The 14804-nt window shown below is 53.3% G+C and overlaps 4 protein-coding genes across 4 annotated transcripts; 2 read left to right on the forward strand and 2 right to left on the reverse strand.

The window, feature by feature from the left end:
- Positions 1-256: 256 nt before the first annotated feature.
- RHO25_007702 (uncharacterized protein) lies at positions 257-3840 on the forward strand (the record flags this gene model as incomplete). Its single annotated transcript, XM_023599881.2, has 2 exons — positions 257-392; positions 446-3840. 2 exons carry the CDS (start codon positions 257-259, stop codon positions 3838-3840), a joined length of 3531 nt encoding a protein of 1176 aa, XP_023449019.1.
- Positions 3841-4675: 835 nt separating this feature from the next.
- RHO25_007703 (uncharacterized protein) lies at positions 4676-7549 on the reverse strand (the record flags this gene model as incomplete). Its single annotated transcript, XM_065602973.1, has 2 exons — positions 4676-7323; positions 7372-7549. 2 exons carry the CDS (start codon positions 7547-7549, stop codon positions 4676-4678), a joined length of 2826 nt encoding a protein of 941 aa, XP_065459045.1.
- A 4077-nt stretch (positions 7550-11626) lies between these two features.
- On the forward strand, positions 11627-12514 carry RHO25_007704 (uncharacterized protein; the record flags this gene model as incomplete). The annotated part of the gene is made up of 2 exons (XM_023599883.2): positions 11627-12000; positions 12067-12514. 2 exons carry the CDS (start codon positions 11627-11629, stop codon positions 12512-12514), a joined length of 822 nt encoding a protein of 273 aa, XP_023449768.1.
- Positions 12515-13030: 516 nt separating this feature from the next.
- RHO25_007705 (uncharacterized protein) lies at positions 13031-14800 on the reverse strand (the record flags this gene model as incomplete). The annotated part of the gene is made up of 4 exons (XM_023599884.2): positions 13031-13362; positions 13491-14033; positions 14091-14589; positions 14651-14800. 4 exons carry the CDS (start codon positions 14798-14800, stop codon positions 13031-13033), a joined length of 1524 nt encoding a protein of 507 aa, XP_023449568.1.
- Positions 14801-14804: the final 4 nt, after the last annotated feature.

A 14804-nucleotide genomic window follows, 5' to 3' on the forward strand; every position in this document is an offset into this window, starting at 1 on the left:
CCGGCGGTGACGATAGCAGCGCTGGCAGAATGCTCCGCCCCGGTCCACCCTGAGGTCACTCGCCTCAGACAAAGCGAGCTCTTCCCGCTGCCTTCCACTGACTCGAGGCCGCAAAGCTACTGCGAGGTCTAACAGCTCGTGCATTTGCTGTCCGCAGGAGCTCTTTCCGCTTGTTATCTCCACCGACACTGGTCCCTCTGCCTGCCGCCGACGCAGACCGGAGGCGCTTCTCAGCCTGCCAGGTCGCGGCATAACGATGAAGTTTGGCCAGCAGCTGCCGCGCCAGCAGGTCCCAGAATGGGCGTCCGCGTACATCGACTACAAGGCGCTGAAGAAGCTGATCAAGGCTGCCAAGGCGAGCGAGGGCACCAACGGGGAGCCGGATCTGGCTGGTATACGGTGAGAGTGCTCGTGGCCGCCGACAGATAACCTAACCGTGTGGCAGAGTTCTTCTTCACGCTTGATCGCCAGTTGGAGGACATTGACACTTTCTACAATCGCAAATATGCCGAGATCTCCCGACGCCTCCGCCTCCTGTACGACCGCTATGGCATGGCTTCGAAGCTCAAGGACGGCATGGAAAAGGAGGACATTCAGGACCTGACGAGTACATTACTGGAGCTCCGCGCCCAGGGTCGCAATCTGCGATGGTACGGGAATATCAACAGGACAGCGTTCGTGAAGATCACAAAGAAGCTGGACAAGAAGATTGAGTCTTCGAGACATCAGTCGCGATATCTGTCCACAAAGGTCGACCCAAAGGCTTTTGCGACGAACAATAAGCTGGAGATGGACTTGCGCAGCATCAATGACTGGTTGCTGCAATTGACCACAATCAAGGTGGTTGATGACGATGGCTCCGTCGCCTCGGGCAGCTCAGGATCAATCCATCGCATGGGCTCAAGAGCGTCGCTGAAGATCTCGTCGGCCGCTCTTGATGCGATGGAGAGTGCCATCTCGCAGGATAACACTACTGAGCTATTCGGCTTGATCGCTACGCATCTCCCCAATGTGGCGAACGATATGCTGAAAGGTTTGTACCTCGACTTGTTGCAGAGAGCGATCTCGCATAAGTCTTTCCAGTGCATCAAGTCAATTTTGAGTAAAGTACCTACTATCGACGCCGACGATGATATGAACAAGCGCAATTGCCTGCACCGTATCGTGATTACAACAGGACGCACGCGAATTTCCCAAGTATCAGGAGGCTTCCAAGCGATTGTTAAGAACTCAAACTTCATCAATCCAGCAGAGCCGCCCACGCGTCTGCCGGGTCAGTTCAAGGTCGCAGAGCGAGATCCCGACCAGGAGCCTTTCAAGGACGACACAGCGGAGCGCCTTTTAGGCTTCATACTCGATCATCTGAGCCAGAAACAAAGGAAGGCCGTATTGTCCAAGGATACCTATGGCCGGACGCCGCTCCACTATGCAGCGCAATATGGCCTTGTGTTCGCAACGCAGCTGCTCATGAAGCATCTCCAGGATTGGCACCTCTTCGAGATTTCCCATGGCATTGACTCGGAAGAGTGGCAGGATGACGAGGGGTATGCGCCTTTGCACCTTGCTGTGATCGGCGGACATTATCGGACGACGAAAGCCCTCCTCATGGCCGACGATTGGAACGAGCTCACAGATGCGCCGCTGACGAACAAGCATGTTGAGAAGAGCGGTGTCTCACTAGCGTTGGCAACAAAAGCCAACTACCACAAGATCGTGAAGCTACTGGTCGATGCTGGTGTGGACGTAAATTACCAGAATGAGCAAGGCGACACAGCGCTCCACATCGCTGCTAGGAACGGCCATGAGGAGTGCGCAACGGCCTTGCTTACTGCGTCCGTCGGAGAACATCGCACCAAGGTTGAGTTGCCCGACCGAGATTTTGGCTGGACGCCACTCCACATTGCGAGTGTGAATGGTCACTTGAGTATTGTGAAGCTTCTTCTAGACCAGGGTGCGGATCCCAACAAGAAAGATTATTCTGGCTGGAGGCCTATCGAACATGCTGCTCTGCGAGGACATATTGATATCGCTCGCTACCTGCATCCGCTTTGTCCAACGCCAGCTCTCAACGCCAGCCCGGAGCTGAAGGCTCAAATCTCGGGATCTCCGCCGAAAGGCGCAACCACATTGGCAGAGCGACGCTCTAATGGAGTGCCCAAGGAAGATGCGAAGGCTCGGATTCCCGAGCCTGTCAAATCTTTCGGACATAGATACCTCACTGACGAGTCCATGATTCTTGTCAGTCTGGGAACGCTCGATGAGAAAAAGGATTTGAAGCCAATCAGCCTTGAGGACATTGCGATTGCGGATGCACACGCTACTCAACTGGACACTGCTTTGACTCTGGTGGTTACAGCTCAGGGCGCGACAGGTGAGCCAACGCTCATCGATCTTCCCATCCAGGAGGAAATCAGTACTACGCCAATAGTTTTCAAGGCCAAGGATCCCTCGAAGGTGAAACTCTTCTTCGATCTTGTGCCTACATATGCAGGCACCACCGAGAAACGAATCGCGCGCGCCGCAGCTCTTCTTTCAAGCATCAAGCCTGGCGTGGGCTCCAAGCGTGTCACGCTACAGACGGATCTGAGTGTCCCTTTGCTGGCAGGACAAGATTTTGATGTCATTGGTTCGGTCAACTTCAACTTCCTCATCATATCGCCATTCCAGCATCCGAACCTCAACATCAGTGAAGAGAAGACATACTGGACCAAGTCGTCTACAATGGTCATCGGTCACCGTGGCCTTGGAAAAAACGTGTCCGCCAAGACATCTTTGCAACTGGGGGAGAACACGATTCAATCATTCATTACGGCAGCCAATTTGGGCGCATCGTATGTTGAGTTCGATGTCCAAATGACTAAAGATCACGTTCCGGTGATCTACCACGACTTCATTGTTAGCGAGACTGGCGCTGATGTACCTGTTCATACCTTGACTTTGGAACAGTTCCTTGCATTGAGCGATACGCCAAAGCCATCACGGCCTGCCTCACCACCACAAGTGAACGGGCGACATGAGCGGAACGGGGATGGAGACATTCGGCGCGTGCAACGATCTTACTCGGTTGGAGCGCCGTTCATCGAGGACACCAACGACAGGTTGAAGCACACGCGCGACTTCAAAATGAAAGGCTTCAAAGGCAATCGTCGTGGCGACGTCATTCAATCACAATTCACAACGCTTGAGGAAATGTTCCGGACATTGCCAGAAGACGTCGGCTTCAATATCGAAATGAAGTATCCGATGCTGTTCGAATCAGTGGAGGAAGAGATGGACACCTATGCTGTCGAGCTCAATTTGTTCGTTGACACAGTGTTGAAGATGGTCTACGACCGACGCAAGAAGCGCAATATCGTCTTCAGTTCATTCCATCCGGATATCTGCTTGCTTTTGACATTCAAGCAACCTTCGATACCGGTGCTTTTCCTTACCGATGCCGGAGTCTCACCTGTTGGCGACATCAGAGCATCTTCACTACAAGAAGCTATCCGCTTCGCTTCCCGCTGGAATCTCCTCGGCATTGTCAGCGCAGCGGACCCCTTCGTGCTCTGTCCCAGCCTCATCAACGTCGTACAATCTTCAGGCCTTGTCTGCGTCAGCTATGGTACTGCGAACAACGATCCAATACACAGCAACCTCCAAGCAGAGTGGGGCATCGACGCCGTCATCGTGGACAGCGTAGCCCGTGTGCGAAAGGGCTTGACGGAGAAAGTCACAAATGGCGCTGAAATTGCATCGAAAAAAGCACAAGTCAACGGCGTCAGTGAATTGACAAATGGTCTTCAAAATGGTCTCACCGTTGCTGCGGATCACGAACCGAGACCGAATTCTACGCATTAGAAGTGCTGTGATCGGAGAGGAAGAGATATGAAAAGGTGGTCTTTGCTCAATGGAGCTTTTGTACGAGTGTGAGAAAGAGAAGAAGAAGAACAGGACTTCAGTTATTCGTTTGGAAGAAAAGATACGCTCAGTGAGTTGCTGCAGGACCAGACAGGAATGTGGCGCGCACGATTCAACATGCGCCCAGTCATGTTTGATTTTTCCTCCTTGTCGGAAAATCGCACTGAAGTGCTCGGTACGGTTTTTGTTCGGGGTGGGAAAGGGACTTGTACTTCGGGTTGGCGTTGGTGCGGAGATGATTGCTATGTCCTGATGTTGTATTCCTTCGAGATGTCTGGAGCTGGAGGTGCTCGCGATTCTCCCGAATGGGAGCCGCTTGAGCTTCGAATCGAAACCGATGTATGTTGTGTCGTGGCCTATTGGATGAGCTTAATGATGAACGTAGAGTGAAACAAGAGATGAAGAGATAGAAGAATAGAGATGTGTTCGTGTTCTCGGTTGAGTCGTTCATTGATGGGCATGAAGTTCTTCTCTTTTGAAACCAAGGGTTTACGCCGTGCCTTATTTAGTGATGACGGACTTGGCTTCTACGCGCGAAGGACCTGTTTGATTGAGGAAACTGCGAGCCGTACGACGTGGAACAGCGCTGGCGGTGCTGGAGACCGCGACCTGATTTATCATTTACAACTATGCCACCTTCTGGCTCAGCAATATCAATACAAGCGGGTATCTCTATGCTGCACAAAATTCTACAAAGATCGAGGATCATCACAGCGAATGCCAAAGCAGAAGCGAGGGCGGCGTTGCCCGCACAGGACAGAGGTCAACATAGAACTCACTCCTCCACAGCATTCCATTTCTTCTCAAGCTCGGCAACGCTCGTCACGGTCGTCACGCGAGTGGCATCCTCTTTGCGAGCCTTTGCTTCAGGCCGAATGATCTTGAGCAGCGGCTGCACTCGTTGTCGACGGCCTAGGCCTACGCGATGTATAACTTTTGCGTTCTTCTTGATTGGCGAGTGGCTGTTCGGACTGGGCTTCACATCTGGTGCTGGTGTCGTGTGCCTAGCTGCGGTCACTGTAGCAGGTTTCTCGACCGAAGGTGCTGGGGTTGGTTCTTTGCTTCCAAGACCAGCTCTTCTGGCAGCGGCATTGGCGTTGGCATCTTTTGGTTTGAGAGCCGCGCTCGGTGTAGCCTTCGCTGAAGTGAATTGCTCCTGTTCCTTCGAGGCCACGACCCCATTTGAATTCGCCTTCGCAGGTCGACCAGGCCCCTTCTTCTTTGGCTGTGCGTCCGAGTGTCCAGTCTCATCGTCCAACACGGACTCTGCATCGGAGTCTTCCAGGATCGTCTTTTTGGTTCGACCTCGGCCGTTCTTTTTGGCCACTTGGGAAATTGTGTCCACCTCTTGTTGTGCTTCCAGGTCATCCTCGGTATCCTCCAGGGCCACGGCGGAGGATTTTCGTTTTGTGGACTTTTTGCGATGTGAGATAGTGTCATGGTCCTCCGCATCCGCTTCGCTTAGTTGTGGAGGGGAGACTCGCTTCTCTGCTTTCTCACCCAATTGCTGGTGTTGAACGACAAGCTCCTCGTCCTCGACATCTACGAGCGCCCTCCTGGATGCGTCAGCCTTGGCGGCTGTCTCAGCTTTTGAGGGCCGTCCTCGCTTCTTGGGTGCTGGCTTCTTAGCCGGCGACACCTTCGCAAGCTCGTCCTCTTCCTCCTCGTCATTCTGCACGATCGTGCGTCGTTTTCGCTTGTTCGACTGACTGGACTTGGGTACATCCTTGACAGTCGCCAATCTCTCCGCCTGCTGCTGGCTCAGGGTGGGAGAACGCGAGGCCGCGTGATCCTCAAAGATAGTCGTCTGACTTCTACGTGGCGCCTTCCTTGACGCCGATGCGGGAAGCGACGGAGGGAGCATTTTGGTCGGTGATGTCACAGCGGGTTGCTGCGTAGTTGATGTTGTTTTCGAAGCGCTCGGCCGTTCTTTGAGGCTTACTGGTGGGCTGAGCGGCGATGCCATAGGTCTTGGTGGATCGTGTCGCGCTTCGCGCCGTGGCGTGGTCGGTGTGGGCTGAGCAGATTCTTTCCCCTTTCTTGTGGGCGACGCCTTACTAGCTGCTACCTGGTCCATATCGCGCAGACTATTTGCGATGGCCAGGTTCAGCTCTGCGTCTTCGTCGCGCCTACTATGCCTTGTGGTCTTGGATACCTCAGCAGACGATCGATGCTCATTGTCCGATTGCTGCCTGTGGGTCTTCGACGTTGCCTTCGTGAGCGGTGCTTGCGACTTGTGGTTCGAGTCATCTATATGTTCATCATTGAGGGTCTTGCGTCGTCTCTTGACTGCCTTTTCGGGAACGATCGAGTAGTCAATGGGCTCCTCCATGGCAGTAGCCCTCCGCCGGCTCGGCCTCGGCTTGTAAAGTTCTTTGGGAAGCCCAATAGCACGATCATCGGAATTCATTGCTTCGGAATCAGGCTTGTGGCCATCCGCGCCTTGCTCATCTAATGATTTGCGCTTTCGACCCCTTGGCGGTTTTGACACATCATTGTTTGCCTCAGATACTGAGATTTCGGCAGGTGGTATGATGACCATTGGACTCGACTTAGGCGGTGGTCTGGGCTTGTGAGACCCAAGCTGCTCTTTTGCGGACGCGTCCACTCCTCTCTTTTGATCATTTCCTGCGGAAACGGAGTTCGAGATTGGTTGTTGTCCGACTGTTTTCGGATCTCGAGCAACGTCGATGTCTTCTTGATCGGGACAAGCCTCGGTCTCCGCGAATGGTTTGATGCGGGAGAGCTTCTTGAGCTCCTCCAGATGTGAGTTTTGACAAGTATCAGCAGCGTCATGGCTGTCTACCGGCGCGGACGTGACACTTCGCGGTAAAGCGTTGTCTGAGTTCAGCTTGGGCGTTTGTGTCTGATTCTCAGATGCGGACCATGCTGCAAAGGGGCTCGACTGCTGTGCATGTGACTCATTCGACAGCTTTTGAATTGGAGCATCAGGCATGACCGGAGGATCTCGCGCGAGCTCGATCATTCGCCGTGTGGAAGACTCGTTGTCAGGAATTGTGCTTCCCGTATCGGGAAAGAGAGTTCTTGGGTCATGGTGCTGGAAGTCCTGCAACAGCGTGCCGCCCGGGAGCCCGTCTGTAGGTTTAGCAGAATCAGAGGGCTGCAAGAAAGCAGCAGATAGCGATTCCTGAGATGCTCGCTCATTGTTGCAATACGCTTGAAAGGCCTCGTCAGGGCTCGGATGCGACGAACGCTGGCTTTTGTTGCTACTCTTGCCGTATGTCGTCGGCGTTCGCTTCACTGTTGTAGATGGCCTGGCCGCAGTGACTCCGTCGACATTAGTGTGCCGTCTGCTCAGCTTCTGCTTGGCAGAAGATGCCGGAACTTCCTTCATCTTGGAGTTGTCGGTAGCAGAGCTGAAGAAGCCTCGCGTGGTATCTGCGATCTGTCGATTTATCTCGCCTGTCGCTGTCAGCGTTGTGCAGATCGCAAAATCGTAGTTCCATTTACCAGTGGACAAGCTGCTGCCATCAGCTTCACCGGGTTCCTGTGAACCGGATAATATCTGATTCGCGAGGGCCACCGCCTGGCCGAAACTTCGATTGCTGCCGTGACTCCGTTGACTGGGCTCGTCGTCTTCCACCAAAATCTCCTCCTCGTCTTCGGAATCGCAAATTGCTGGAGGCATGTTCTATGACATCGCACTTGCCACCGACGCGACTGGGACGCGACTTGATGCCTGATTTCCAGCTGGCCTTATGGAGCAGGGTCGATCCGGTACAGACGCGTCGCAATTACGACACGATTGTAGAAAAACCGTCGAGGTCAGCGAGCCAGTATAAAAAGTGCTCGTAGCGTCGTGTATCGTTGTTGTCGGCGGATCTGTCAACACCTGATGTCGCGTCTGCCCCGCGAGACGCATGTCTTGGCAGACGCGCCTTCCACAAGCTCTCCCAGCCATTGGCAGCAACCTTCCCTCGTCCACCGACATCCTCGCCGAACTCGACCACAGCTTCCTCGCGAGAACACAACCTGACCCCACGACTCGAATCACAATCGCTCGAATCCACCACCAAACCTTTGCGTATCTGGTCCACCGAAGCTCGTTTCCGCCCTCGCGCATGCATCGCGTCCACTTCTCCAAACACACCAACAGCACATACCCTCCCCACAGTCACCTCGTGTCTCATCGTCTGAATCTTTGAGGTCGAATGGCTTCTCCCGTGAAGGACAACTGTCCTCGGACAGCGCTGCCTCCGGCTGCGAACTCAGTCGATGTGCTTGACAGCAACAAACATCACTGGATGCAGTAGCCAGAGCGTGGTCGGATGTGTCACTTGGAACGACTTAACCCTAAGCGATTTTCTCGGTTCTTCATAGTATTGCGGACCTGAACCCATGTCTCTACACATGGTAGACGGAAGCAGCTGGCAATCTGACTTGTTCGCCTTCAATCAGCTCTGTGAAGTCAGTGTGGAACGAAGTTGCTTCGGCGGCCGAATTTCTGCTGGTGGAAGGACTTGGTTGCAGGAGACGAAAGGATCGCTGGTATTGTCCGGTCGCGAAATCGAAAGATTCACCGCTTGTAACACAGCGGCTTCATGCGTCGGTTTGGTAAGACTCTCTGAGGAGGCGCGCGTCGAGGCTGCTGGCTGGACGAATGCTCTGATCACGGACGGACAGCTGAAGAGGGTATACGTTCGAGATGTTGCCAGGAGAGACTTGGGCGCAGATTGTCGGACACTTCTGCATTGGACGTGTCTTCAGGCTCTTGAGACGCTGGATCAGTCACGATATCGTATGGACATCGGCACAAGAGATGGCTATGCTGGGAACTGGATCGATGGAACTTGGGACTGCTTTGACTGATTCACTAGCACCTTTGGTGGTGTCTGTCGCCTGTGGTGCAACTCTGCTGGCGGGAAGCTCTTCGTGAAGATACTGGCAGAGCATGTCATCGCCCCACATACAGACAGCGCAGTTTGGCGGCTTCATTTCTTGCACCGTATGGCACTCGTCAGCACCATGTCAGCCAGGCTGGCGTCATGTAGCGAGGCCATCGGGCTTACACGCAGAAGCACGCCACTCTTGCACTGTCTACCAGGCATGACATAGCTCCCGCACCCCAGTGTCTTCTGTTGAGCCGATCGCCGTCAAGACGTCCACTCGTTGCAGGTGACCTGGTTGCTGCATGTGCTCGGGCCCCGCTGTTACGATTCGGTTCTGGTACGCCTTGATTCTCGCCTGTCGCTGCCATGCTGCCGGTATCGGTTCTGTTCAGTCAAGATCCTGCACAATCTCCTACGCGCTACGCTGCTATCAGCAGAAAGCTACCCCATCTCCAACCTGTCACATCGAGAACACGCTAGCCTCCAAGCCCACATCACAGCAACGGCGTACGATGTGGTTATGCTTCATTGCAAATTGTCCGATCAGCCGCATTAATCGCCTCCTTCTACGTTCAGCGCAGAGGTCGACTGGTGAGCGCCGAACACACCCTGCACCGAGCCCACTTGGCTTTCGGTTGCATCCTGACTGTTGTCAGATGACGAGCGGCTTTTGAAGATGTACTTTGTCCGTTCACTACATTGCCTCCTGAAGATCCTTGACCAAGATCACTGCTTGCGTCAATGGATGAAGGGAAGGAATCAAAGACTTGTCTCAGAGCGGGAGTGCTACAACACACTGGAGTGGACATGATTCTAGTCCGATGCATGCCGGCGAGGAGAAACGAGCTAGGTTGGCTGGTGAAACGAAGGAGTGCATACCTGCGATCGACTTTGAGACTGGGGGAATCACGGTGGTGGTTCCTCGGAGGAAGAAGAGGACCGGTCGAGGGTGTTTGGTTGGCTGCGGTTGTTCTGAGCTCTGCATGCTTTGGACTTTGCTGAATAGTCACAGATGCGTTATTGAGATCGGCACTGTTGAAGGCACGCATATATCGGCCGAAGCGGATGCACGCTCTAGTCGCGATGCTGCAGGCTGACATTCGCTGGACTGGCCTGAAACGCTAGCATTCTGTCTCTCTGCCTGACGTCCGGACCAACGAGCCAGAGGAGCGGGGCCTCTCTAGAGTGAGGATCAAAGTTTTGTGCTTGTCTGAACCTCTGGCTCGCCGGATTGTCAGCGGTTTGGTAGCGTTGCAAGTGTCGAAGAGCTCGTTCGTGGAAGAGGCTGGCGTCGTGACGAGGAAGAGCATGTAAACCTGCGACGTTGTCGATGTGCTGGATTCAAGGCTTTTCAACGTTCGCGGAAGTTGTACTGGACAGCACAAGACGAGCTGAGGAGGGATGGGGGGTCGCGAGCCGTCCTCCTGCTGGTTTCCTGCTTGCAGAGGCCAGTAGGAGGCGGCTCTTTACTTTTTGATAAGTTTCCCTTAAACACATGGCGTGGAGAGTGGCTGACTGTGCTTTCAGAGTAATTCGGCACTTTTCTGCAGGTACTTGCGTGCCTCGGAAAGGTCTGTCGCATTGAGGTGAAGTTGTGGTGCCTATCGAGACCAGCCTGGAATGGCTAGCGTTTGCGGCATTTTCGTCCAAATCCCTCAGCATCAATATAACTACACCCTGACCTCTGTCACTCCATCTCTACATCCATTTCTCTTCATGATTTGTACTGCTCCGGTTCCTCCGTTTCTCTCCAACTTGCGAGCTGCAACGGCAGTGGGAAGCAGAGCTTTTGCGTACTCCTAGTACGAAGTTCTCCCGCGGTCGAATCGAAGGCAAATGCGTCCCCAGCACTTCGAAGGACCGCATTCCTGTGTATCGCCGCACAGTGACTCGTCAGCATGGTTACGAGTGTGTTCTCACTAGTTTGTGATAGCTGGAAGGATTGATAGGAAGCCGCGGAGCGAGCTGCTACTCCGCATTCTGGTCACGAGGCCCAATTTATGTCCGAGCATCGAAGCTTCAGGATGGACGATTTGTTGCCCACATATGGTTACTGAAGATGCAATAACGGACTGGTCACCGCAAGTCTACCGGCATTCTATGTTGGTTTTGGATTGCATCGTCACTTCTGCTTGTCGCTACCATTGAAAGAAGCTTATCTGGCGCGCCTTGACCCGATGTTCTCCATGGATCCAGAACAGCGGCGCTTAGGCTTGATTGGGAAGGCACAAGCGACGCCACTGTGTTCAGCTGCTCTACTCTGCACTCTCTCGACAAGAACACCACGACGAGGGACGAAGAAGTCGACATTCCGGAATCGTGTGGTTGATCCAATGCTGGCACAACATGCAACACGTGCAGCAAGCGATGGAACGGCGTCGCATGAGGAACCACGAGGCAGCCCATGGGAGAAGAGCTCACATAACCTCCACCAGCCGCTATCTGCGGGCCGGATGCACAGCATGCGTAGGTGCACTGTTCTAGCGTGGGGTCTGATGATGGCTGAGTAGTATATCAGGGTTCCTCGTTGACCTCACGCTGCCTTTCTCTTGCTCAAACAACGACTTTCAATAAGCTTTGTTGCCTTACACATCCAGCAACGTATTACTGCCCATTTCGAAGACCCGCTCACGACTCTTCAATTGAACAGGCAGTCCGTCCGAGCATCACCACGCCGCTAGCATCCTCCTCGAGCAGAGCTGCCGCATACACGTATTTCAAGCCCGCTCCACCGACCCATCGGTAGTCACCACGCTGGCCAACAACGCGAATCGTAGTACCTTGATGTCGGACTTCGTAGACATCAATAAATCAGGACGCGCTTTCATCCCGCTTAGTAAACGGAATAGTGAACACAACTCCATTTTATTACCATCATGGAGTCAAACCACCACCAATTTGTCGCTGCAAAGAAGCGAGCCATGAATGATGCAACTCCAGAGGCTAGTGTTCACACTATCTCTGAGGCAGCAGACAAGGTCAAAGCTCTAGCAGCGAAAAGTGGTGTAAGCGGTGGTGAAGTGCGCGTCCTGACTCTGGCGGACTACAAGGAAGCCGCGTTGTCTCTGGCCGAAGCCTTCAAAGAGGATCATACCAGCACCTACTTTACCCATACTCCTGATCGTGCTCACTGGACCGAGCAGCAGAGATGGGACCTCCATGTGAAGATCATGGAATACATTGTCTATGCCCACTTACTCAAGGGCTTGGTCGTAAGTGCCGGTCCAAACTACGATGCCGTAGCACTTTGGTAGGTTCACAACTCTCCTCAATTAACGCTTCCATACCACTTGTGAACGACTACTGACCTTATCAGGATGCCACCCGGCCAAAACATGGACGACTACGCCACCATCCTCCGCAGCGGAATGTGGCGCCTCTACTACCAACTCTCCAAAGAAGGCCGCCACCGCTTCTTCCAAGAATTCCTCCCCCTCCTCGGCGACACCAAACTACAAGTCCTCCGTGAACGCGATCAAGATTCTTGGTATCTCGTCTACGTCGGCACACGACCTTCCGGTCGCGGAAAAGGTTTTGCGAGAAAGGTCATCGAGTATTGCACTTCTCTCGCGGATCAGGAAGGGAAAGCGAGTTATTTGGAGTCTTCGCATGCGGTGAATTTGAAGATTTATGAGAGGATGGGGTTTAAATTGAAGAGACAGGTTTATTTGCAGAGGGAGGAGGAGTTGGTGAGATTGGATATTATGGTTAGGGAGCCTAAGGTGGTGGGGTCGGATGCGGATAGTGGGGTTGATGTGGTGTGAGGGGTCCGCGGGTTTCGGAGGGAGAGGGGGGAGGTGGGACTTGAGAGGGCTCGGGAAGCGTGAAAGAGAGGGAGAGTTAGAAGACGAGGACGCAGTGGATGCAACAGAATGTCAGAACTTTGGGTCTTTTCGGAGTTTGGAGGCTTAGATCAGCTCTAGTCACTCTTTGGATACGATACGAATCTGTGAATAGCTTTGATAGGCAGAACGATCAACCGCTATCAAGCATATACGCCCAGATTGGAGGCGCGCGCTGATGGCATGCACTATTTTCTCAACGCAAATCAGAATTTCGCCATCGTCAGCGAACGCGAACGATCAAATCATGAACTTGGATGTTGATACGTGTGGTGATTATTCATATCATTCTATTCGTAGCCCAGGAGAGCGATCCTTGTAAGTCAGGTGTCTCGACTGGGCATCTGTGTATATCGCAGTCATCGTCCAATGTACAAAGATAACGGCTGGTAACGACGACCTCCTTCGGAAAGAAAGGCCATGCTCTCTTCGTTCCTCTTACAACACGTAGATGAAGTCTGGTCGGTTGTCGCCCGCGACCCAGATCTCATCGGGCGTCATGCCAGCGTGCATGTTATCCCGCTTGCCAGTGAGACGCTTGTGGTTCTCAGCTCGCAGCGTAGTGTACATGAAGATTGTTCCGCCCAAAAGGCAGGCTACCAGGTATCCCAGGACGACTCCGTGACCTGTCCAGAAACGTGGTCGTTCTTCGATGAGGTAAATGTTGGATGAGACGACTCCGTTAAGGTTGCCCCATCCGACGACGATACCAATGATGACACCACGTTTATAGACTCCTTCGATGTTGTTCGAGGCCCAGGTCAGAGTGTCTGGAAAAAATTGTTAGCAGATGCTCACGTTTCACAGATGACTCCTCGATCGCGCGCTGTTCGCAGTGAAGTAGTTCGAACTTTACTCGACATGCTCTCAAGGAAGGTTGTGTCTTTTAGCAACTTACTTGGAATTGTTGGGTAGATTCCTGCGGCTCCGAGGAAGGTGCCTCCGTACTGAACATTCGGGTTGCCCGATCCGATAAGCATGGCAAATCCAATGATCGAGAGAGAAACCGAGAACATGTTACAGAGACCTCTCTGCCTCGTTCGATCGGCGATGTATCCAATCAAGATGGTCATTGTCGCAGCCACGGCATAAGGCGGGACGGAAAGCAGCTGAAGTTTTGTGCCAGAGTGGCCCATACCAGTGAGGATCGTTGGGAGGAAGAGAGAGAAAGCGTAGAGTGGGCAGAGGTTTCCCATGTAGATCACGGCGTAACCCCAGCACTTCCAATCTTTCAATGCGGCAATGATGTGGCGCTTGTCGTACTCTTCCCCAGTGCTGGATTGCTTGTCCTCTGCGAGACGGCGGCGGACGCGGAGGCGCTCCTCGGGAGTCAAGAAGCGGGCAGTATCTGGCCAGTCGAAGACCATCCACCAACAGAAGGCTCCCACAGCCATAGTGGCGAGACCTTCGAGGATGAAAATCCAGGCCCAACCAGGACGTCCTGGACAGTCAAGTCAGCAAAAAGTTCGCTGTCTTTCTATAGGATGCATATTCTTACCTCCCACGCCATCCATCTGTGCAATTGCAGCAGCAAGCAGTCCACCGAAAGAGCCAGCCAGAGCGGCTGCGGAGAAGAAGGTGGCAGCACGAAGACCAAGCTCAGATCGCTTGTACCAGCAAGAGAGGTAGTAGTTCACACCAGGGAAAAGACCCGCCTCAGCCAATCCGAGGAACCATCGAGAAGCAAGAAGTCCCTCATAGTTGTGTACCACACCCATCAGTGTCGCAACGAGACCCCAGATCAGGATGATCGTCGTAAAAAAGATTCTCGGCGTGAAACGCTTGAGCAAAACGTTCGTAATTGGCTCGGCAAGTGCGTAGGAGATGAAGAAGATCGTGAGCGTGTTGTTGTAATCGTGGCCCGACATGTCGAGATCTTCTTCCATACCAGCTGCGCGTGCATTGCCGATATTCGTTCGGTCCAGGAAGGACAATAGATAGAGGAGACAGAGCCATGGAATTAGCCACAAGTCAACCTTGCGCATCAACTTCTTGTCCTGTAGTAGTTGTCAGCAGACAGTCTCTCGATAACCGCCAATCGCCCTTTTGAGGACATACCAGCGCAGCTCTTTCCTCTGGTGTAGCACCAGGATCTGGATCTGGAATTTGATCATCGATAGAAGATCTTCTGTGCTTAGCAAGGTCTTCATCTGAGCTCAGTGCGATCTCTTTCTCAATAGCTGAGTCATCCTTGATTTCGGCAGTCATGGTG

Source organism: Cercospora beticola, chromosome 5, assembly GCF_033473495.1.
Source record: "Cercospora beticola chromosome 5, complete sequence".
Classification (NCBI taxonomy): domain Eukaryota; kingdom Fungi; phylum Ascomycota; class Dothideomycetes; order Mycosphaerellales; family Mycosphaerellaceae; genus Cercospora; species Cercospora beticola.